The sequence below is a fragment of the Carettochelys insculpta genome, chromosome 1, assembly GCF_033958435.1.
Source record: "Carettochelys insculpta isolate YL-2023 chromosome 1, ASM3395843v1, whole genome shotgun sequence".
NCBI lineage: Eukaryota > Metazoa > Chordata > Testudines > Carettochelyidae > Carettochelys > Carettochelys insculpta.
In genome coordinates this window covers 52475599-52500191 of record NC_134137.1, presented here as the reverse complement: position 1 = coordinate 52500191, position 24593 = coordinate 52475599, and the positions used below count along the sequence as shown (strand labels likewise).

Sequence of the window (24593 nt, the reverse complement as noted above, 5' to 3'; positions counted from 1 at the left end):
TGTCGGCCTTTGACTGAGCCCAGGAACTGCTCTTATTTGCACCAGCTGGTATTTGGCTCTTGACAGCCAGTCAATACATCAAGATTCTCAGGACTGTTTGCATAGACCTTTCTGGAATATTCCAGTAGCTGGAGTAGAGTCATGTTATTTATTTATTTGCCTCTGTAGCTACTTCACCTTCATTAATGACCTTTCTCAGCTTGTGGTGACTGACACTTTATATCCCGATATAATAATTACCAGGATCCTTGCATCTGAAAACCCTCTCATTAAAGTGCATGAAGATTGTTCCAACAAAAGATTTTGACACTTACCATTTTTTCACGTAAATTAAATGCTATATCCTCAAGGCTTCACTCCGAGGACAGCCAGTACGAATAGGTTCAGGTACCAGAGTGGATAAAATTGCTTTTCTCCACCCAGATTACTGGCGCTCCTACAAAATATATCTTAGAAACACTCTCTTATATGAACTGTGAATTGTTATGAAGATTGTTGTTCATATCTGAATGAAGTACTCAAACGTAGCTAACACATCGGTACAGCAGGACTAGACAAAACTTCCTCTCAGAAAGCTATTCAGAGCCCCTAAGATATAGTTGTGCACATAATATGTTTCTGATAAGTATATTTCTTTCTCATATCAGTACAGGGAATTTTTGTTTTCAAATATCTGGACTCCTACAGCTAGTAAAAATCGATAGATATAACTTACGTACCCCCCCCCGCTACTTTTTTTTTCAGAGATTTTCCTAAGCCTTCTGGGTTTTGGTCAGGCCCAAAACACTGAGTACTTGAAATTGCACACACAATCAGTATCTTATGATACTTTCAGATTACATACATTTGGGACAGCTTATATATTTTAAAATTTGTACTTACATTTAATTCCTTACTCTACACTCACTATTGTTGGTCAGGATTGAGTTTCATTCTGATATTCTCTTCAATTTGCCCCTCACAAAAATTAGATAAGAGGATACAAAATACCTCATGTGGTATTATGATGGGGTGGACTAAGCCCCAATGCCCTACAGGAGACCAGGGGCCTTGCTACACCTCGTCTCAGTGAAAGGAGCAGCAGAGAGGCAGCCAATTAAGACCCAGCAGGTCAGTATAAAAGAAGCTGCTGGGCTAGCGCCTGGCACTAATGCACAGGGGCTCAACCCAGGCAGGTCCATACACTGGCTGGGAGACCAGCAGCACTATGGACAGGTCCAACTGCAGCTGAACCTAGACCTGGAGAAGACCCAGGTTCTATGGCCGAAAACTGGCCATAAGCCTACTTTAGGAACTAAGAGCACCCTGGACAGGATTAGTCAGATCCCACCCTCAGAGCACTGAGCATAACCAGACAAGACCTTACATGGTACCCTTGGCCACGGAGGGGTGATCATGCGTAGGTGGACCCTGTTACAGGTATATTTAGAGAAGTGAAATGGGGTTAAAAAGAAATTAAAAACCTTCAGATTTTAAAAAAAGTTAAGTAGGTGCCTGTGATGATAATCACAATTAGCTTTTACACAATGCTTTTTATTCATGGATCTCAAAGTGCTTTAAAGTAATTACCCACATTTCATGGATTGGGGAAATGACTCACAGAAATGGTGAAACTTAGCCAAGGTAACACACCAGACCGTGGCAGAACTATGAAGAGAACTCTAGTCTACAAACTCCCAGTCCGATGTCATAGCTGCTTCTAGGCATATTAAGAAACAAAGCATCATGGGGGTAGCCATGTTAGTCTGTGTCAGGGATCTTTCCCCACTCTGTCACTCTGAGTGAAGAAAGTTGGGTCTGGCAGAATCTTTAAAACACCATGCCTATATACAGGCTTTACTTTAAAATGTCTCAGGGTCAAAGATCCCCTAGAAGGTAGCTGCCACCACCCGAGTGCAAAAAAGATCCCCCCATCCCAGGAAGACACACTTGGGACATCTTCCTGTGGGGCATCCCAAGTTCTTAACCCTCCATTAGGAGAGAGCTTAGACACAATAACTGTAATTTCATAGCTGACCTTTCAGTCTAAGGCATGCATGTACACAGACCATTCTTATGACACAGGCTCAGCTCAATTGCTTAAAACAGTGATATATTCACAAAATAAGAGAGAAGTAAATAATGGGTTGCATACAGAGAATAATATTTCCTTGCGATTCAGCTTAAAAGTTATGGGGGGGTGGAATCTCAAATCAAATAACAATATTAAAGAGAAAAACAAAGCAGCCCATCCAACCAAATTCAAAATAACCCTAACCTGATCATGTCTAACTATTCATTTCCCTTTTATTTACAACTTGATGGCTGGTTTTGCGACTGTCAGTGTATTTCTGATTTTCATTTCAATTGCCTGGGACACATATTCTCCCCCAGACTTTTTCTCTGTTGTTAGGCAGACAAAAGCCTCCCAAAGCTGCAATTGTTCTCAGTTTAAACAAAGTTACTTCACTCCCATTGGCTCACCTGTACTCAAGTTACGTCAGGAGAGGTTAACCCCTTCTCTGCACTCATGCATGACAGCCTGTATCCGTAAAAACAATGAAAAGTCCTGTGGCACCTTATAGACTAATAGTTTTATTGGAGCATAAGCTTTCATGGGCAAAGACCCACTTCGTTAGACGCATCAAACAAACAAAATAAAATCATAATATGGCAACCTATACCGACTTCTTCCTCAGCCATTCCAGGATGTTGTAAATGGCAACAATGGATGGAATTCATCTCTGATGCAACTCCACTGAAGCACTTTGAGACATCAGGGATAAACAAAGACCAAGAGAACTTAGTTGGGAGCACACCAAGGATGCAAGTGGCAAGTATTTTTCAAATCAGATTTCTGGTGAGAGTGGGTCATCAGCATTGTTATAGTTAATTTATCATTATTAGGACCTGACTGTAGAACACTTACAAACAAAAAATTAACCACATCCCTAAGAAGTCAATGGGCTATTGAGACGAGTAAGCACTCACCAGCCTAAAAACACCAAGGTAGAATGGCACATGGGAAGCAAGATTGTAAATCTTATAAACATTAGCTATTAGATTCAAAATTAATTGTATGTGACTGATAGTGTGTTCTGTGATTAATTCTTGAATGAAAACAATTGTAAATAAACAACCAAAAGCCTAAAGAATGCCCCTTCCCAGCTGCGTCTACACGTGCACGCTACTTCGAAGTAGCGGCACCAACTTCGAAATAGCGCCTGTTGCGTCTACACGCGTCGGGCGCTATTTCGAAGTTAACTTCGACGTTAGGCGGCGAGACGTCGAAGTCGCTAACCTCATGAGGAGATAGGAATAGCACCCTACTTCGACGTTCAACGTCGAAGTAGGGACCGTGTAGACGATCCGCGTCCCGCAATGTCGAAATTGCTGGGTCCTCCATGGCGGCCATCAGCTGGGGGGTTGAGAGATGCTCTCTCTCCAGCCCCTGCGGGGCTCTATGGTCACCGTGGGCAGCAGCCCTTAGCCCAGGGCTTCTGGCTGCTTCTGCGGCAGCTGGGGATCTATGCTGCAGGCACAGGGTCTGCAACCAGTTGTCAGCTCTGTGTATCTTGTGTTGTTTAGTGCAACTGTGTCTGGGAGGGGCCCTTTAAGGGAGCGGCTGGCTGTTGAGTCCGCCCTGTGACCCTGTCTGCAGCTGTGCCTGGCATCCCTATTTCGATGTGTGCTACTTTGACGTGTAGACGTTCCCTCGCTGCGCCTATTTCGATGTTGGGCTGAGCAACGTCGAAGTTGAACATCGACGTTGCCGGCCCTGGAGGACGTGTAGACGTTATTCATCGAAATAGACTATTTCGATGTCGCAACATCGAAATAAGCTATTTCGATGTTGGCTGCACGTGTAGACGTAGCCCCCATGTGAAAGAAGCAAAACTGGAAAGGGCAGAAGAGAGTTCAACTGACTATTATTTTAGATATTGTTTGATAATCTAACCCATATTCAGACTGGGTTTATCATACATATACATAGAATCCAGAAATTCTAATTAAGTTATGTGAAACAAGACAATAGCAATTTATAATAATTATTATGAAGACTACAAAAAATTTACTCCAGGACCAAAACAAAACACCTCGATGAATAGTTTCAGCAGATCAAGTAAAAGGCTGGGTCTACACAAGCCCCTTCCTTTCGAAAGGGGCATGTTAATGAGCGGATTCGAAAGATGCTAATGAGGCACTGCAATGAATATGCAGCACCTCATGAGCATAATGGCGGCTGTGGTGATTTGAAAGTGTGGCTTTTCGGATCATGCGCCGCCTGTGGAGACGGGACCTTCGAAAGGACCCCCCCCAGTTTTCAAAAGCCCTTCTTCCTATCTGGTGTTAGAAAGAAGGGCTTTCGAAAACGGGGGAGGTCCTTTTGGAAGGTCCCGCCTCCACTGGCAGCGCGATTCAAAAAGCTGCACTTTCAAATCGCTGCAGCCGCCATTATTCTAATGAGGCACTGCATATTCATTGCAGAGCCTCATTAGTTTCCTTTGAACCCGCGCATTAACATCCCCCTTTCAAAAGGAAGGGGCTCGTGTAGACACAGGGAAAGCCAAGTTCACTAAAGAACAGTTAGGTCTTTGTGCTAAAAAATTCCTTGTTCTGGTTGTAGAGGGTCCATATTAACAGAAAACCGATAAATTTGAAAAGAGGTGCCAGGGAAAATGGTCATCAGTAGACTTCAGAGGAGAAAAGAAGAAAATGTTACACATATTTTCTGCAAGCTTTTTTTCCCCACAAAGAACTTGAGTCCATTTTGTTGTATTTTCCAACTAAATAAGCATGTGGATTATTTTGGCCTGGCAGTATGTGTAATACTTTGATGTGCATCTCCAGAAAAATGCCTTAATTCAGACAATTGTAGCCTTTGTAAAGAAGTTTTAAAGATTTTGCTATTTGGATGAGAGTAACTGTACACAAAGGTTTTCCCACAATCAAAAGTGTTTCATGCTGTTTTTCTAGAGATTTTTCAAAGATTAGTAGGGGGCTAGGCCCCCTGCTCACTAAACTCACCCACCCCTGTTCACAGACAGCCTGTTAAACTTGCTCTGATTATATAGAGAAATGTAGAAATGAAGCTGTCTAGGAAAAAAACACTGTTAGCTGATGTCTTGCTCACATAGCAAGTTACACTACTTCCTTAGACACTATGTTCGTGATTTCTTGACTGTCAGTAGTGAATATTTTACACAGGTCCCACTTGTATTGCTAAAGGGCTGAGTCATTGCCCCCCCTTACACTCCAGCTACGTAGGATGTGCCCCCTGCCCACTCCAGCTCAGGTGTGGACATTCCTGGGGCACATGGGCAGGGCCCATTTTGCTTGGATCCCCCCCCCCCGTCTCTGCCCCTTCCTGTGCCTCCACGCCCCACACTACAGACCGTTCTGGCTCCTCTGCCCCCCCACCAGCCATAGCCACACTGCCAGCAGAGGAGATGGGAGGGGCCCGCTCAGAGCCAAGCTCTGGCTGCTGCTAGTGAATGAAGTGCACCCTGCTGCCATCCCAGGGGCAGGTGGAGTAAGGAGCAGGAGCTGGAGCTTGGCTCTGAGAGCCACTTTCCCTCCCTGCCATAGCCTGGTGGTGGTGGTGGGTCCCAGCTCCTCCCCTTGCCCATGGCCAGAGGCAGCCCAGCTTTGCCCCTTCTCCCTTACTGTCCAGCTGGAGCCATCCACAACAACCTTTCCCAAGCCCTTCCCGACAGGAGACAAATGCATTTGATTGATGACATCATTCTGTTGCCTGGGAGAAAAAAACATGTTTACATAGAGAAAGAGATTAGCGTGTCAGATAATTAAATACTCTCAAATAGCTTTAGGTCCCATTTTCAAAAATGACTTTGAAAATTCTGTGTCCTTGAAATATGACTTAGGCTCTTAGGTCAGTTAGGCATCCATTGGTATCCATTTTAACTTCTTAGCAACTTGTTTTTTTAAGGGGAAATGTACAAGACATTACGTTGCTGTAATATTATACATTGCACAATCAAGCTAGAACAAATAATTGTGACATGATTTGCAATGTGAATGAAATAAAATGACTAGTTTATTCATGGATTTTTAGGGCCAGGAGGACGTATTGCTATGAAAGTCTGATCTTTTGCATAATTTAGATTATGTAATTTCACTCAATAATTGCAGTGGTGGAGGGAATTCAGATTAGTTGGAAATATTTTGAATTTTATGCATGGCTTAATTTTTTCCTGGCTGCTAAAAGACTCATTTTTCTGATTAATGCAAGAGCAGTTATCAAATTAAGTGTAGTATACATGTGAGACCTCAAAGCTATTAAGAACATCATTGAGGAAGCTTGTTATTAGGGGGTTTATTTCTGACTTCTTTTTCTGCCCAAGGACATATGAACACTGTTCTGATTGATCTTAATTTAGGTGCTCAGGAGTCTCACATACAAGTCTGAGAGCAGAATTTGGTTCAAGGCCAATATTTCTTACAGTGCTTACAATTATATTAAATCATTTTGGGCAATTTGCTGTGTTATGTAAGTAATTTTCTCTCTCTCTTTCTCTCTCCCTCCTGCCCGCCCCTTTTTTTTGCCTGTCTCAGTGAAGGGCAATAAGACTATGAAGTGTATACCTAATTAAAATAGTATTCACTTTCCTGTTCTCACAGCTCCTGAAGATGGTTGAGAATATTTCAGATGACTAGGGAAAAAAATCAGAATCTTGACCTGGCATCTGCTACCATCCACTGTTAGAGGACAGGATGCTGGGCCTAGATGGACCAGTTTCTAACCCCATATGGTGTCTTGCATGGAGTTGTTGGACTCAAGTGGTGCCCCCTCTTGAGACAGAGCTATGTGAGGATTCTTCAGATAAAACCTTTACGGAAGCCAAAGAATTCTACAGGGGGAAAAAGAGCAGTGTTTCCATATAGCCACAGAAGGGAAAACCCCCAATAACAGATGTAGGATTTGGGGGCCGGGGCCGCCTTAAGATACAGAGTGTGGTTCTTTCACCAAATGCATCCTGTGTAACTCATACAACTGGTCGCATTTCAGAAGTCAGACTACTTGTAAGAAGACTTGGCTCCATGACCCCATGGCAAACAGGCTGGTATGTGTGCACTCATGCACAAGCCCCTGAAGACAAGAATTGCCCTTCTACTAAAGAGTCTATCTGACACCAAGAAAAGGCTAGTGGCTACCATCTTTTCTGATGCACTATCTTCTTTCAGCATCCACTCATGATATTCATGTAGTCTTTATAGAGAGTCAGCAAGGGGTATCAGTACCACACTTCACTCCTAATAGAACAGAACCATGCCTGATATAGAACTCTTTTGCGCCTGTTAACAAATGTTGACCACTGTATCATAAGATGAGCAAAACACAGGGGGAGGAGGGTGAAAAAGAATGGTCAAAAGTTGTCATTGGGGTATCAGTTGTTTTAAGGTCACTTATTTTTTTCTTAAGGAAACTCCACCTAACTTCTACCTTTGGTATAATCCTGAAGCTTGCCATGATCTATGCAGCGATTTTGTCCTTATTAATGAGTTCTTTTAATTACATGTGCCTTACTAGCATATTTAAATAAAAACCAGGCTAAAGTATAAATGAAAGAGAAATACATTAAAGTTCCCCTGCCACTGAACAAGTCACCTATTTTATTAAGCTATGGGTGCCATTCAATTTTACTTGGGCTCTTGGCCTAAATACAAAGTAGGACATTTTTCCAGTATGGGAAGTTATAGCTCATCCCTCCTGCTGCATAAAACCTGCAGCAAACAGGGTTCTGTAAGGTCCCCCCTCTACTGCACCCCCTTGGGTCAGGTTGCAGCATGGGAGGAGTATCTCTCGCATCTCTAGCATCTCGCCCACCGGCAACTACTACGTACCCCTACAATGGCCTGTCTTCATTTGGGCTTTCCATAGCCTCACCCTCTACTCAGGCCAGGTCTACACTAGACATTAAAGTTGACTGTAGATAAGCAATTCCAGCTACTATAATTGCATAGCTAGAATCGACTTATCTACAATCAACTTATCTGGCCATCCTCACAATATTGAGGAGTATGGGGTCAACTGCTGATCTCAGATAGTTCAATTTAGTGCATCCCTACCAGATGCATTAAATCGAACACCAGAAGATTGACCCTGACTGGGATGATATTCTGCATAATGCAGACATACCCTGAGTCAAGAACAAGTTCAGTCTCTTCCTGAGATAACTAGAGTCTAGTTAAAAACAGCTAAATCAAATATCACAAAGCAAATCCTGCTTCTGCCCCCTCTTGGCCCATGTGTGCCATGACACGCAGTTTTGTTTCCGGATTTCAGAATTCTACCAAAATTCTGACAGCTTCTAAAGAATCTTTGTCCTTCTCCAAACCCTATATCAGGGCATTCCACAGGAGCTCAACTTAATGCCTGTGAGTTCCCTTCAGCCTCCCTTCACCAGTAAGAGGGATAGCTCAGTGGTTTGAGCATTAGCCTCCTAAACCCAGGGCTGTGAGCTCAATCCTTTAAGAGGCCATTTAGGGGTCTGGTGCAAACAGATATTTAAAAAAAATACACTGTCAAGGATGGTGCTTAGTCCTGCCAAGAGGGCAGGGGCCTGGACTCAATGACCTCCCAAGGTGCCTTCCAGCTGTCGGAGATGTGTATTTCCATATATTATTATTATTAGGCCCTTTAGTAGTTAGGGAACTCCCCTAACTCTCCTGCATCTTATGGCCAGACTGAGCTCACAGCTTTGTTTAAATAACCTTCTGACACCACTCAGCTAGGTTGAGTAATGGTTTAATTTAAAGAACCAACCAGTGACAGGATCATAACCATGTTTTAATGTGCACTGACATTTAATTACTGACAGCCTACTAATACAAAGTGATAGTGGTAAAACTCATCTAAGTGACGGCATAGAAGTTGGATGAGATTCAAAAGAGAATTAAGTGAATAAATGAGGCAATTTTATTCACTCACAAAGAGGCTTATTACTATTTTTATGCCATAAACTGTTCTTAGTTCACAAAAAGGCCCAGAAAAAGATAGTAGTAATGACTGGAGATATGAAGCAGCGTAACATCAGGTGTGTGATAGGTTGTACCTCCTCTGATGCCTCCCTCAGATATGGGAGGGGGAAAAACCTATGTTGGGTGGTCTCTTCTAGGTAGCATCCTGGCTGTAGTGATTCCAGATTTGGGGTACAGGCTGTAGCCATAGAAAATGTTCCTCTTTCAGGATAAGTTGTGATGATGAATATAGCCCAAAAAGAAAAAAAAGACAAAACATCTCCATGGTGAACAAAAAAGAACTGGTCCCCATGATGTCATGCAGGGAAAAGACCAATACACATCAGGAGGCAGGTTTGGACTTGTGTGTCTAAACAATTAAGGCTGAGGCTGAGGTTTCAGAAAGAAAAAGCTTATCCCACTGTTTCTTCAGAGGGCTCAGGCTGCTGATGCTTTCAAGTGGTTCCCCAGCAGACATTCCCTCTTCTAGGACTGGAGATATCTGGACACTAGCTGTCCTTCCTGCCGTCTAGCCTAGGCTAGGATTCTCCCTTTTAGGGACTCCCCATTCTCCATGATTGACAAGCCTGATGGGGCACTGGATTGGCACTAATGGAGCCCAGAGGAACTCTTAAGCCACTCTTTTGATGGGAAGCTGCCCTGCCACATGGAGAAAAAGATCTAAGTTTATCCTGTTTTGAAAGAGAAGGCTTGAAAATGAATTGAATGAAGTACACAAAGTAGTAATGGACAGAATGAAATCAGTTCACACCCCTATTAGCTTAATCCTTAATAGGAGAACAAGCTAACATTTAATGATATGGAAAGACCAATTCACTACCTCGGTTCTGATGGTAGAACCTAGGACAGGGGTCTGCAACCTGTGGCTCTGAAGCCACATGTGACTCTTCAGTGACTTTTGTGGCTCACAATGCTTGCAAAGTAAAACAAAACATAACAAAAACAAAAATCCCCCAAAACCAAAAACCTCCTGATTATTTTCAATGAACAGTGAATGTCTAAAAGCCAAAAAACGAACAACTCATAACTGACATGCCTTGTAACACTAGTGTGATCCATAACAACAAAATAATCATCCCTTTATACTAAACTATATCTACTGTTTGAACAGTATACAATACTAAACTTCTTGGCTTCACACTTCAAACACTTTACTTCAATCTGTACTTAGAATTTCATTTCTGTGATCAAAAGCATTTATCATTTGCTGAAGGGGGGAAGAAGGAGGGGGTGAAAGGGGAGGGGAGAGTTGAACTAAGTACTTGAAAAAAATAATGTAAACAAGGAGAAAGGTGCTTATGCTTTAAAATATTTTTAACATTTATATACAATATTCAGAATTTAAGCAAAATAAGCAAATCTTAGCATTTGGATGAAAATGAATTTTCTATGACATAGTTAAACCACATAGTCCAACAACCTACATCCCATTGGGAGTCTTGGTAGATTGTTGAGTGCTCCACGCTCAGCCCCTGAACATAAAACTCTGTTTGCCCTCTTCTGTGGTGTTCTTTAGATGTGTGGCATGTGCCCTACCATATTAATGGCACTAATATGTCAAGGTCTTTCTACCAGGAAGATTGCTTGCAATCTTCAGTATAAAGTGTAACTGACAGCCAGATTCAAATAATTGAAGAACATGAAGTCAGATATCTTAGTAACTGTTGAGTATGTATTTGTCATGCTAAGTTTTCCATAACAATTCTCAGATTTTCTTACATCATGGTTCTTAAACTTTCTGGAAAGGGAATCATGGATACATACAGTCCTTGCTCTCACAGTCCTCTCTTATTTTCCTCTGCTTCCTGCAAAGCTGAACCCCAAACTCTTCCTCCCTCTCTGTACTTTGCCACTGATAAACCTCTTAAACCTCATCAGAATTCTTGGTTAGTGTTTCAGTTATAACAGAGTCGGAAGGAATGAAACACTTTCCCATGTATTTTTCCGAGAGTAACGTTCTTGCTTTGCTAGACAAGTGAATTTTAAATGGAAAGCCTCATTAAGATCAAGTCTTCTTTAATTCTCTGTATTCCCCTATTTCTGTTCTCTACTTCAAAGTAACGTCTAAGAAATCTTGGAAGTCCTCAATTTTTTCTTCTTGGAAAAAAGGTTCTTTTTGTTCCCTTGCTCTTCTAATAAGAGATACATTTTGCTGAAAATTAATAAGATGTGGCATTCGGTCTCCAGGGCTAATTTCCTGAGTCTTGGGCGCAAAGAAGATTGTGTGCTGCATGTTGTCAGTTGTTACTTCCAAGGCTTTTAAAAGTAATTTTCCAATACAGTAAAGGGATTATTAAGATGATCTCATCTAATCTGCATATAATTACAATTAGTGGAGGAAAGATACCTTTCTTCCTATGCTCTCAGGGTTCCATTCCCACCTCATTGTCTAATATAGTAATTTTCAGTAACAGATATGCCAAGATCTTCCAGGAGGTAGCTCAAGTAAGTCACCCAGATATTTGATTAGTTTTACAACAGGCTACATAAATAACCACTAGCAAAGTTGGTACAAACTATAATTTCATACAATGACTTGTTCGTACTGCTCTATATACAACACACTGAAATGTAAGTACAATACTCATATTCCAACAGATTTATAATTATATGGCAAAGTGAGAAAGTGAGCAATTTTGCAGTAATAGTGACTTTGCCACTTTTGTATTTTTATTTCTCATTTTATTAGCAAGTAGTTTTCAAGTAAGATGACACCTGGAATATGCAAGATAAATCAGACACCCAAAAGAGGTACAGTGGTCTGGAACGGTTGAGAGCCACTGATCCAATACAACTTCCCTTAGCATCTCACCCCCTACTCCCCCACACACTGAAATCATAGCTATGCTTTCTAGTCTCAATACCACTTACTCTAAGAATCAGCATTTGCTCTGATTTTTCTAGCTGTTTGATCTTAGAACCTGAAGGTTCATGATAGCATCAGAAGTCCCTTCCACTCCCCAGTTTTAACTTCCACAATACTCATAGCTATCCCTAAGAACTGCAGTTAAAATCTAGGGTAATGGTAAGATAAGGAAGGGTCTTTAAAAAGATGCAGTTTGCAGTTCTGGAGGGCAAAGTTCTGCCTGACAAACTATTATATTCGTTTCAGGTTCCTATTCCATCCTCATCACCATGTTCTCTAAGTGTCTTCCAGTAGTACATTTAGCAACTGACCTAACATTTGTCCTGAGTTAGTTCTCCCATCTTCTCCCCAGGAAGACGGTGTGCATTGGAGTGTCTTATTTTGTTAAGTGTGGTGGTAGAGATTTTTGGATAGTTCACTTATAGTGCCCTCAGACCAGTCTGAGGATACTATATATAATTTATTTTGTGTTAGCAACTAGGAGGCCTAGTTGTGGACCAGCTAAACCCAATTTGCTAGGCACTGAACAGAGTTTGTTATCTGCCTTTACCCCTTACACAGAAAGACACACAGCCAACCAGTGTGAACTGGGGAGAGAGGTCAGGTACCAGAAAGAATAATATTGTTCGAACTCTTTTTTGTTTGGAGCTACTGACCTCTGTTAAACTTTGTAACATCCTATGTTGTGCTTACCACAAAGAGTATTGGATAAGTGAGTTTAAATTCCAAAGTGTATTTGGTTTTTTAACAAGTATGGGAAAAATTAAATCAAAAATTTTAACAAGTATATTTTTATTCTGTTTTAGGCTCACACATTACTAAACAATAAACCTAGTTAACAATAAACCCATGGTACCAAAGAATGTAGCTCTGGTATCAGTAAAAATGTCTACTGTTTAAGGCACTGGTAGTGGTAAGAAAAAGTTATGTTGGTTACAACTACTGGAACATTATTTTAAATCACTATGAATGTGATCATTATTCAAATGCTTAAAAATCCATAAGTTACATTCACAAAAGTGTGCACACTTCTCAATGATTAGTTACTTCCCCATTTAGACCTGGAGTAAATATTGCATTACTTTGGAACTGAATCAAGTATTGAACTACAGAAAATATTTTAAAAATATGTACAAATAAACAAGCTCAGTAATATGGCTTTAAGACCCTGCATTTGGTTACAATATAGCAAGCAAAGGGAAAAAATGCTTTACTATAGAAATATTAGTTTAGAACATACTAAAGCCAGATTTTATACAAATATCTTTACAAAACTCATTTCTACACAGAAAACAAAAATTAATATATGCAGCACTCTTTACATGTTAACAGTATATGCATTACATTACTTAGTTGTACTTTTCCTGTATATAGAGTAGACATATATTATGGATGTTAAAAACTAATTTTCAGCTTGACACTCAAATACTATGGTGAGGTGCACATTATAAACACTAAACATTAGATTTTTCACAATCCTTACAGCCAAACATTTGTATTTGTCAAAGAGAGAAAATGTCACCTAGGATTTTAAATGAAGCATGGTGACATCCACTAGTTAGTTTGCGAATCCCAGACATTCCTTTTGATTTCTTAAGGGGATATTTACTACAAAAGCTAGCCTGTTTAAAGGTGCAGTAGTAGTTCAGACTCAAAAGGGAATCAATTTGTTCCATGCATCTGCAACACCTCTATTTGAAAACAATACAAAATACAGAACATAACTTTTTCTTTCCAGACCATTGTTTGTTAAAAGACAGTCATATCTCCCTACCTTTTCATTACTTAAGGCCTCATTCTGATTGATTTCAGGAGCCCAGAAGTTCCTTTGAAATCAATGGGAGATATAGGTATTCAGTACCTTTTTGAATTAGGCCCTTAGGACACTATTAAACAGTGAAGAAACCAGAAATGTGAATTGCCGGTGTTTGACATGAATTCCAAAAGAGAACATATAAAAATACTGTACATTAAAAATGTTAAATACAATGGACACAGAACTTAAAATTCAAAATATTTCCAAAAATAAACCTTCAAAACACACATGCGCGCACACAAAAATCAAGTTGTGTTGCTCTTCCTTTTCTAACAAGTGTAACATGTATTGGACTGAAACATTCAGTGTTCTTTGCCACATGGCAGACAAATAGTACAACACAACACCAAAACTGCAGTACAGCCTGTTTCTCATTAATTTGCAGAACATTACTGTGATTTAAAATTTTATATATTATAAATCTTCCCTAACATGCCTTTGGTTTTTTTCAGTAAACGAATCTTCCATCTCTGGTGCCAGCCATGTGAAATACACTTTCACTGGATCAATGTTCCAATGCTTGTGAAATGATATTGGAATTTGGTGAGCAAGGTAATCCTTTGGATAATCCATTGGCCTTGCCTAAGATGAGAGGATAAAAGAAAAATACTAGTTCTCCCTAGTTTAAACATACAGTAGAATTGCAAAGTGACTTTTGGATAACGAACCGCTCTCAGTCATCTAATCTCAAATATTTTGACATCAATAATATAGTATCGTTGTAAAAGATTCTAGAATTCTTACAATCATTTTTACCTAATTCTATTAAACCTACTAGCATACTTTAGTTTACATTCATGTACCTCACATTTAAGGATTGCAACTATCATGGTGTTTCAGTCATACTACTCAGAGAAACCAGGTTACAGCATGTAAAATTAGTTATAGCGGAAAATAGCTAAAATATTTTAACACATGGTTGTATTGAGTTTTCAATCACACTTTTCAAGTTGTACCAAGCTGCAAAGTTTAAATACATGTAGAATGAACTATCTGAATGTTGTGATCTGACAATTTGGGAGCTGCTATTTTACAAAAGATAACACTGAAATGATTTCATGACTGCTGGATCTTGCACCCATTTATTTTCTGTTGTACTGGGTCAGGGCTTCTGTACGTAGCACTGATGCACAAAAAGATAGAAGAATTAAGGTTGCTCATGAAACCATAAATCTGTTATTTCCTAACTGGTAGGTGCTTGACTTTGAAACCTAATTTGCTTACTTTTAACATAGATTTCAGTATGTACTATAATTTAATTTTTTAAGTAAATATTGCCTCCCACATCATTGTATAGTCACATCAGCTGAGATGTGCTGTGTTTTTTCTTTGTTTTGGTTAGTTATTGCTTTGTGATCTTGTAATTTTTTTTAATCTCTGCTTTTGTTCAACATGATCCTGTTTTGTTTAATATGATTATAGCTATTGGCTATGGCTATGTGTTATATTCGCCACAAGTGAACTAGTCTGTATGGCATATATTGGCATTACTCTTCATTGTCTCAATAACCAATCTCATCACAAATTTCTGTGATCTGGCCCAAAATTATGTACCATAGTAACACTCCCTCATATGACATGCCAATAGACAGACAAAAACACTGTATGCTCTTACCTGCATGAACACATTGTGTTTCTTTGTGTAAAAAGAATATTGCGTGCATATGGGCCTCTAACATTCACAAAAATCTAGTAAAATTAACGCTCAATATTGTTCTATACTGAAATAAGTGCAGATAGTGTGTTTGAAAGTTGGCATATATGTGTAGGCTCATGTAAGGGAATGCAATTAGGGTAAGTAATTTTGGGCCAAATCATAGGAACTTGTTTTAAAACTGGGGAGGAAATATTTTACAGTATGGCCCCATTCTATGCATTGCTTGCATTCTATGAAGAGAAACCTAAGTTTAGGGTCAGACTCTTTGCTCCAATTCTAAATGTGGGGTGTCAGAACTGTCAATGTGGAAGCAAAATAAATCCAAAACCCTACCACCATTCAGATTAACTGTGAAAATGTGAGGCTCTTGTGACAAAAAAAGATGATTGATTGCAGGAGGTATCACTCCTTTGCCAGGTATCTTCACCGTTACCCTTTGTCAGCTACACTGAAAGAGGCAGAATCAAAACCAGCCCACAAGTGGCTGACATCTCAATGCAACGAACGCATTCACTTTTCCATACAATGAATATGAGCAGGACACTTATGTAAAAGAAAGAAGTTTCACTTGCAGTTAATCTCATTAAAATATTTAAATTTGTCCTTTGCAATTGGATATATAATGAAGAGGATTTCAGTAAAAGTATATAACCTCTCAGAATAAGATTTTATTCTCTCATCACTTTAGTGCAGTGGTTCTCAAACTATTCAGCTCATGGCCCCTCCCGCTCAACACAATCAGAAAAAAATGATCAAGGTGAGCAAATCAGAGAGTGGAGGGGCTGGGGGGCGGGAAGGTCAAGAATTAGATTAAGCCAAGTATGCAGACGAGCCCCTATAGTGACTCAGAAAATTCCCATCCCGGTTCAAACCACATGTTAATGTGCCGAATTTGAATATAAAAGCCAGCTCGGCTGCTTCCCCCTGAATAGTGGTGCAAAAGTTTTTTTTCAGTAACACACATACTCTTCAGTCTTTAACAGAATGCCCCATTCCATTAAAATGTTGAGTAACTGGTTTGTGGATCTGGAGTGTTTTGATGTCTGTTTTGTGCCCATTAACCCTTTGTCTAAGGGAGTTAGAAGTCTGTCCAATATACAAAGCATCTGGGCATTGTTGGCACATGATGGCATCCGGGATTGGAATTTTCTGAGTCACTATAGGGGCTCGTCTGCTACTTAGTTAAATCTAATTCTTGACCTTCCCCCCCAGCCCCTCCACTCTCTGATTTGCTCACCTTGATCATTTTTTTCTGATTTGTCCTCCTGGATTACTGTTTTTGGTTCTCTGTGCCTTAAATATTGAGTCTGTTCTGGTCTGGCTATGGTCTGAAGAAGTGGGTCTGTCCCATGAAAGCTCACCTAATAAATTATTTTGCTAGTCTTTAAAGTGCTACTTGACTGCTTTTTGTTTTGATAGTATATAGATTAGCATGGCTCCCCTCTCTTACTACTTGAATACTGAATTATTCACATTAGGGCACTGAAGCTATAACATAAGGGGGAATATAAAACCAGCATGAAAGGAAATATTAATAATCAAAATCATTAAACAGATTAATCCCTTTAACTTTGTAACATTAGTTTATGCAACTTCCTTTTCAATAAAATGTTAATTTATGTCCATAAAACCAGTTTCAACGTTGTCTTTATTTATGACAGGAGTATGGACTTTTGTGTCAGGGTCCCTGATCTAAAGAAAAATCAGTCGGGAGTCACACAAGTGAAAGGCAACTCCCACCCCAAAAGAAACCCAACCCTCTCCCAACCCTCACGGATGCAGCCCTCAACTGAGACACTTTACTCCCTTGGCACTCCACCCTGCACTGGAGGGGTGGGGAGGAGACTACTCTTCAGGGCTTCACACAGGCCAGATTAACTCTTTTTGGTTCCTAAGGTTGAGGCCAAAAACAAGGGGTCTGGTGTGTGGGAGGGGGCTATCAGGGAACAGGATTAGGATGGGGTAGGGGTCTGTGTGGGAGGCAGGGGTGCTGGAGCAGGCTGGGAGTGGAGATCTGGCCAGGAGGGAGGGTGCAGGAAAGGACTGAGAGTGGGAGGCCTGGAAGGCAGGGAAGGTGCAGCAGTGGATTGGAGGTGGGGTATCTGGCCGGGCGGGGGGAGGATGTAGGAACAAAGGTGGGTGCAGATTGATAAAGCACTTCAGTCTTCTCACTGTAGTGTGAAAGTCCTACACTTCAGTAACCTTCTGGAGGAAATCCAATATGGACTGAAGGTCATTCTTAGTGTGCACAAGAATGACACAGTCACCAGCATTCTCAGTAACGGATACCCTGAAGACTTTAGACTTCAAGCAGAGACACTGAAGATTAAAAAGCCACCCATCCACTCTGTGTTGGATATAAACTCCATTGGGGAGGTGATCTTTAGCAAGGAACAAAATGACTGCTGAACAGATGGAAAATGGTGCTGGGGCAACAATGTATCCTTGCTTAACCCCACTTGTGATGATAAAAGGCTCCATTCTCAAGACCATTACACAGAACTGAGGCAGCCATTTGATCATGGAGAAGCCTTAGAACCTTAATAAACTTGAAAGAGCAGCCAAGTCTCACCAGCAACTTCCACAGGGGGTTGTGATTAACAGAGTCGATGTCTTTGTGCAACCGACCAAAGCCCTCTACAGCTTCTGATTTTGCTCCTGAGGCTTTATCTGGATTTTGCAGGCAAGGAAGATGATGTAATTTGTCCCATGGAATGTTCTAAAACTGTACTGAGATTCTGACAATATTTCCTCCACCAAGGGAGGAAATTGGTTTAAGGGAATATGGGCAAGAATTTTCCCTTTTTGTAAACAGCAAGGCAATGGTTCGATAGCTTCCACGCTCCGACTTGTCTCCTTTCTTAAAGACTGTAACAATGTTAAATATTTCTCATTACTTCTGGAATCTTCTCATTATGCCAGATAAGAAGAAAAAGTTTGTGGAGCTACCTGACTAGTTCTTCACCTCCAAAGTTGCAGACTTCAGCTGGTATGCCATCTGGCTTTGCTGTCTTTTTGTTGTTGGTTTGCATAATAGTTTGTGTTGCGTCTTTGGGAGGAGAGCTTTCAGCAAAAGATTCTCTTTCAGAGCGCTGAGGTATAGATTTGATGGGGATATCAGAGACAGTTGACCTACAGTTCAGGAGTCACTCAAAACGCTCTTTCCGGCTGTGTCTACACGGGCACAAATCTTCAAAATAGCTATGCTAATGGCCATTTCAAAGATTACTAATGAGGCGCTGAATATTCAATTCAGCGCCTCATTAGCAGTAGGATGCTTCCGGCTGCGGCGCTTTGTAAGCGCCACTTTCGAACACCCGAGGCTCAGCACGGCTACATGGCGGTCCTTTTCGAAAGGACCCCACACGTTTTGAAATCCCCTTATCCCATTCAGCTGAGCGGAATAAGGGAATTTTGAAACATGTGGGGTCCTTTCAAAAAGGACCCCTGTGTAGCTGCGCCGAGCCACGGGCGTTTGAAAGCAGTGCTTTCGAAGATCTGCGGTCGGAAGCTTCCTAATGCTAATGAGACGCTGCACATTCAATTCAGCGCCTCATTAGTAATCTTCGAAATGACCATTAGCATGGCTATTTCAAAGATTTGTGCACGTGTAGACACAGCCTTCTTGTCTTATTTATAAGTAGAAACCTCAATCTATTTGGCCTTTTCTGACCTCCACTTTTTTTTGATGTCACGGATTTTCCTTTGAGCTTCAGTCTTGAGTTGCTTGCATGACTATTTCTTCTGTTGGTGTGATGCATTGTTTTGTCACATGTAACAAGCTGTCCTTTTCAGGTTCAGCCTTGAGTCTCAGTACTATTCTCATCAAACCCATCTTGGAGGTGGCAGGTGATACAGCTAATGGACTCAGAGCATGTTGAGAGAATGGCAGTTTTAATCCCTTCCAGAAATATTCATTATCATCATCATAAGGTGTAGGTACAGTGGCAAGCTTCTCTTCAAGACACTGGTGAAGTTTTCCCCCAATCACATTATCTTCAAGAGAGCTGGTGTTGAATTTTTGTATGGATTTTGCCTGACTGCAATGCCTTGAGGTGATCTGGAGATTCACAATGATCTAACAAGGCAACGATCTTTCCAACAATCATTGCCTCTGTGCATAGCCCTCAGGATGTGGATCTTCTTTTAATCTAAAGCTCTAAAAATAACAGTCAAGAAGGTGCCAATGTCTGGAGCAAAGGTGTCTCCACCTGCTCCTATACCTCTTACTGTCGCTAAAGATGGTGCTCTTAGTGACAATGCCATATTCTATGCGTTTGCTCAGGAGGAGGAGGATGTTGGGAATTAGCTTTCCTACTTCTTTTGTTACAATTCGTGCCATTCCAGAGATCTTACACCTGCACAACTCTAGTGTTCAGATCTCTGAGGAGAATGATCTTGTTCTTCTTACTGAAAAGAACTTGTCAGCTCTGGCCCTCCCTCTTACTGTGACTCCACTCTTTAAATACCCCTCTGAAACCACCCCCCAACTCATTCATCTGATGAAGTGGGTCTCTGCCCATGAAAGCTTATGCTCCAAAATATCTGTTAGTCTATAAGTGACACAAGACTTCCTGTTGTTCTCTTGTTCTTCTTGGGAATGTTGGTCAAGACTCTGTGAAGATCCATATAGAACTGCTCCTTAATATCCTCAAAACAATCAAACGTTGGGGCATACACACTGATGACATCATCAGACTGGTTGTTTGCGAGCTCAAGATGAAGAGTCATAAGATATTCACTGATGGGGACTCAATTATGATATACAATTATCACCAACTGTACCAGTTAGATATTTTTACAAATCCCAACTGCTAAGCCAAGCTGGTTCCTTGAGCCTACTTTGAGATCCAAGAGAGTTTAAAAGCATATGAGTCCAGCATGCATGAGAATGTCAGGTTGAAAGGAGTTTTTTTCAATTCAGTGGAAAGTGTCAAAAAGCTTTTATTCTAAAAACACATCTTGTGTCACTTCATTGGTTCCATGATCACTCTTTCACTCACATGTTATTTCCATGACTGTATTCCATTAATACCCTTAATCAAAGATACAATTCATGTTTCATTACAGCTACAATACGGGACATTAACAATCACATTTCTCTTATAGAATGCTGTATAATTTTTTTGCAGTACTTTCTACATACACTTGTGAATACATGCATGAAGGGATGTCTAACACACTGGTTTAAACTTTATATTTTAATTTGTTCATCAATAGCATGCTATTTTTAAGGTGTATATTAAAACATTTTGTATTGAGAAAAGAAGAGAAAGATCACGTTATTTTATATTTTTTGGCTAGTGCTCAAGAAAAATGTAACAGTGAATTTGAATTCATGATTAGCTTGACAGCCATTCTGCAATCTGTTCCAGAGTAAACGGTAGAGTTGTTGCAGGCAGGAACCCAATAAATATATCACAAGTAGCAATTAACTTTAGGAAATAAATTATAATCTTTGATATTTTGCTTTCTATATCATCAGGAAAATCACATGTCTAAAGATAGAAAAAGTTATTTTTTCAAATTTTTGCTGGTTTGCATTAATCTAAAAAAGTTTAATTTCCTCGTAAAAAGTCATATCACAGATCTACAAGGAGTTAAAAAACATTAACTGAGCTGTTACGAAAGCTGACAAAATATGCAGGAGGTAAGTTGCCTAAAATGCATTGTGAATTTTGGAATTTGTTTGATATTATCCTACTGGAAATCACAAGACCATTATCTGAATAGGTTTACAAACTACAGGTGAGGAAAGGTGATATAAAATAATTTAACAAATGAGGATGGTTTTCAATTTTATTATTTTTTTATAAATCTAATAAACTAGAAGCATGGTTAAAACATGGTTAAAACAAGTAATTACATTTTCTGGAGGTTTTAAATCTCTGAAACAGATGAGAGTCTTGGATTATAACTCCTCCAAAACATTTCCAAAATACGTACAGTTTGGATGCCTATAACCAGCATTTGACCTCCTCTCACCATACCAGCGGACTCCTTCCTCACTTATACTTTCAGTACCTCTTGTGCCTGCTGGCTTTTACAGTTCTCTGCTAATGAAAACAATCTTTGCCTCTCCACTTACTCAACTTTTAAGATATTCCTGTAGACAGCATCAGATTACTATTAAATTTTGAAAATATAATTGTTTTTTTCTATACAACCTACCATTGCAGTATTTAATGGACAGGTTTTAAAGATATTTGGGTGCCTGAAGAGGCAGATAGACACAGTAGTAGTTTTGAAAGCACTTCCAATCAGATTTAGGTATTTCATCATTTCCGAATATCCCACAATGTACCAAAGTAACTAATTTAGTGCTAAGTGCTTGTCATTGCTGAGGGAAAGGCCTGAGATATCTCTGTAGCACTATTAAAATGGTTATGAACTTTACATTTTCAGTACTTGTAAAAATGTCTCTCACCTGATGGAAAAGTGGACTGTGTGTGATGGGGATTCCTAAACCACTAAAACACATTCCAAGGACCATATCATCTGGAGCATCATTGCTGTAACACTGGCATTTACTAGCAAGTAGTTTTTGGATTGCTTCTCTGCTGAAAACCATCCTAAACAATAAAAGCAAACAGAAAGTATGAGACACTCATTACCAATACAACTAAAAAACTCAATCTCCATTTAATAAGTCTTGCTCAATGGAATAAAATCAGAACAGGGAATGTTGTCCATTGTATTTGGGAAACTGAAAGATGACAGAAAGTAGCATTTAGGGTTGAATTCTTGATAAGGATTTTTCTGAGACGTAGTCACTCTAGATAATCTCAGAGCGGTAGCCGTTGTTAGTCTGTAGCTTCACAAATAATAAGCAGTCCTATGGCATTGTAGAGACTAAAAATTTATTAGGTCATGAACTTCCGTGGGTAAAACCCACTTCCACAGATGATTGGATGAAAATGTTTGCATCGGAACAGTGGATTTCAAATAAACTACATTACCCTCCTCCGCCAGTGATATAACTATATCCTCCAGTTCCCAATCCATAGCCATAACGCTCTCCAAGAAAGACTGGTTCATTTGGGTCATAGCAGCTGAGTAACTTCCGGAGCCTATATATACTAAAATAAAAGAGAACAGTTCATTAAAATATATATTAAACCAGACGTAGACATTTATTTCTTTCAAAACAAGTTGCGAAATCTGTAAGTTGACAGCTGAAAAGGCATTTTGCAAGACAGTAAAGAAAAATACATGTAAATTAATTGTAAGAATTCAAAGAAAAACAGGCAATCTGAACTTAGTAATTGAAGTTTAAAGCTAGTTAGCCATTTCCGTTAAAAAATAATTCATAATACTTCAAATGATTAGCTAAATAGTTCATGAAACATTTCTCAAAAGAAACAAATACATTTCTCTGCAGCACTGAATCTTCAATTTTAAAGTATACTTGGATTTTTCCTGACTAAACTAAAAAAGGCCAGAAAGGCAGAATTTTCAAAGACTGGAAAGGCTAACAGAGTACTGCAGTGATCTGTACCAGGACTGAACTTATTTTATTATTATTTCTGTGACAGTAACAACAAGTGTACCAAGTAGGATCAGGATTCCAAAGACAGTCCTTGATTGGGCCTCTTCATGCTACTCTAAAGAGATTTTACAACTTGGACTAAAACAAATTGGGTACATGGGAGTGCTCTAGTTCAATGGCTCTCAAGCCTTCCAGAAGCCTGATTTGTCTTGTGTACCCAAATTTTTACCTCACATAAAAGCTACCTGCTTACAAAATCAGACACAGAAATGTAAAAGTATCATTGAATACTATTATTGAAAAATTACATACCTTCTCACTTGGAATGAAATTTTAGTCTGTACCATTTTCTCTAGTGCCTTCTGTTCCCCCACTCTAACCTTTCAAATTGCATATTTGACACCTTTATTCAGAAGGAATTGCACTTTGTTCCACATGTATGGTGTAAGGTACTGTTAAACAATGAATAATTTGGTCCCAAACACTTATTTGCTTCTATTTTTCTTTTAAAACCTCTATTTCATTCCTCTGCCTCCATACTTTATATGAAATATCTTTACACTTTTGCTCTACTCCTTTATATCCTAAAACTAGTTTTGACACAGACCACAAAGCACTTAGAGAGATACATTTAAAAGTTTAATAAATAATTTCAAAATTGCTATTCATGCAGAATAATTATGTCTGGATTTTGTAACTGAATTATTCATTCTCTAAATGTGATCAGGAGTTTCTCTTGTCAAATGATTTATCATTAAGACAGGTGGCAAACTGGAACACTTTTTATAAGTCTTATTTCACAGTCAGTCATCATATCCTTTCCAAAACATTAACTCAGTACTTGGATAATAGCTTCATTGATGATAGTGGAATCACACCAGATAGAATTAAGATTTAAATATCTATCAAATTGCAATAATTAATTTTGCCTCAACTTTAATTTCCTTCCTTTCGTTCAATCAAAAGGAATGAGGAATTATGTAATTTTGTAGTACTCTCCAAAGTAATAACCATCAGTATTTGTGATGTATGGAAAATATATTGAGAAATTACTATAATACAAATGTTGGTGGGTTCTATGAAACTGGTTCTTGCAATATAAGTGTGCTAAAATTCATCTTTTTTGTGCAATCTGAGATTTGCATAAATCAGTACAATTAAACACTAGCCATCTTTTGTTACAATTTTTTCAGTCTAGTCTACTGTTTCCAATAGGAAGGATAAAGTTATTATTGACAAACAGTCTGCAGTTTATCAAGACAGAAAAAACAAAACAAAACAAAAACAAAAACAAAACCCAACACTCAATTAATTCTTATTGGGGCTGTGGGCAAACTTATTTTTTCTGATTTTCAGTTCTCACCACTAAGTTATGGCAATCTTTTTTTTTTTTTTTTTTTAATAATCCAAACATTTTTCTTTCCTACACAGAGTCTGTAGAATATCTAATTTTCCTTGTATGGCAGCTGACAAAATCAGCTGACACACACTCTTAGTATCTCTTTTGTCATACAATTTAGCCTTAAGAATGCTGTTATACACTTGACCCATTTTTCCCTATGCTCCTTTAAGGGCTCATGATGCTGATACCTGGCTGCTTTCTTGCATCTCAGTGTCACAGAAGCAATTTAAGTTCACTGCCTAGCTCAGCAAGTGTCAAATGTCAAAGATTCACCATCTTTCAACATGAGGATACAATTTTTCTTTTGACACTTTTAAAATCTTGTTTTAAGAACTTTTGGGGCCTGTTTCTTAATTGGCACAACCGTGCTCTGGATCGATC

General features: G+C 39.4%; 1 protein-coding gene across 5 annotated transcripts in view; it reads right to left on the bottom strand.

Moving 5' to 3' along the window:
• The window catches only part of B3GLCT (beta 3-glucosyltransferase), a 144268-nt gene that overhangs the window by 22614 nt on the left and 97061 nt on the right, over positions 1-24593 (bottom strand). For 3 of the 5 annotated variants that reach the window (XM_074986155.1, XM_074986163.1, XM_074986188.1), the window contains 3 exons: positions 22281-22400; positions 21749-21893; positions 12868-14246 (listed from right to left, as the gene is read on the bottom strand). In XM_074986155.1, coding sequence (XP_074842256.1) covers positions 14079-14246; positions 21749-21893; positions 22281-22400 — 433 coding nt within the window. In that variant the 3' untranslated portion in view covers positions 12868-14078. Of the gene's footprint in view, positions 1-8794; positions 9184-12867; positions 14247-21748; positions 21894-22280; positions 22401-24593 lie in introns of those variants that run through there. The other 2 variants (XM_074986172.1, XM_074986181.1) reach the window with 2 other exon arrangements.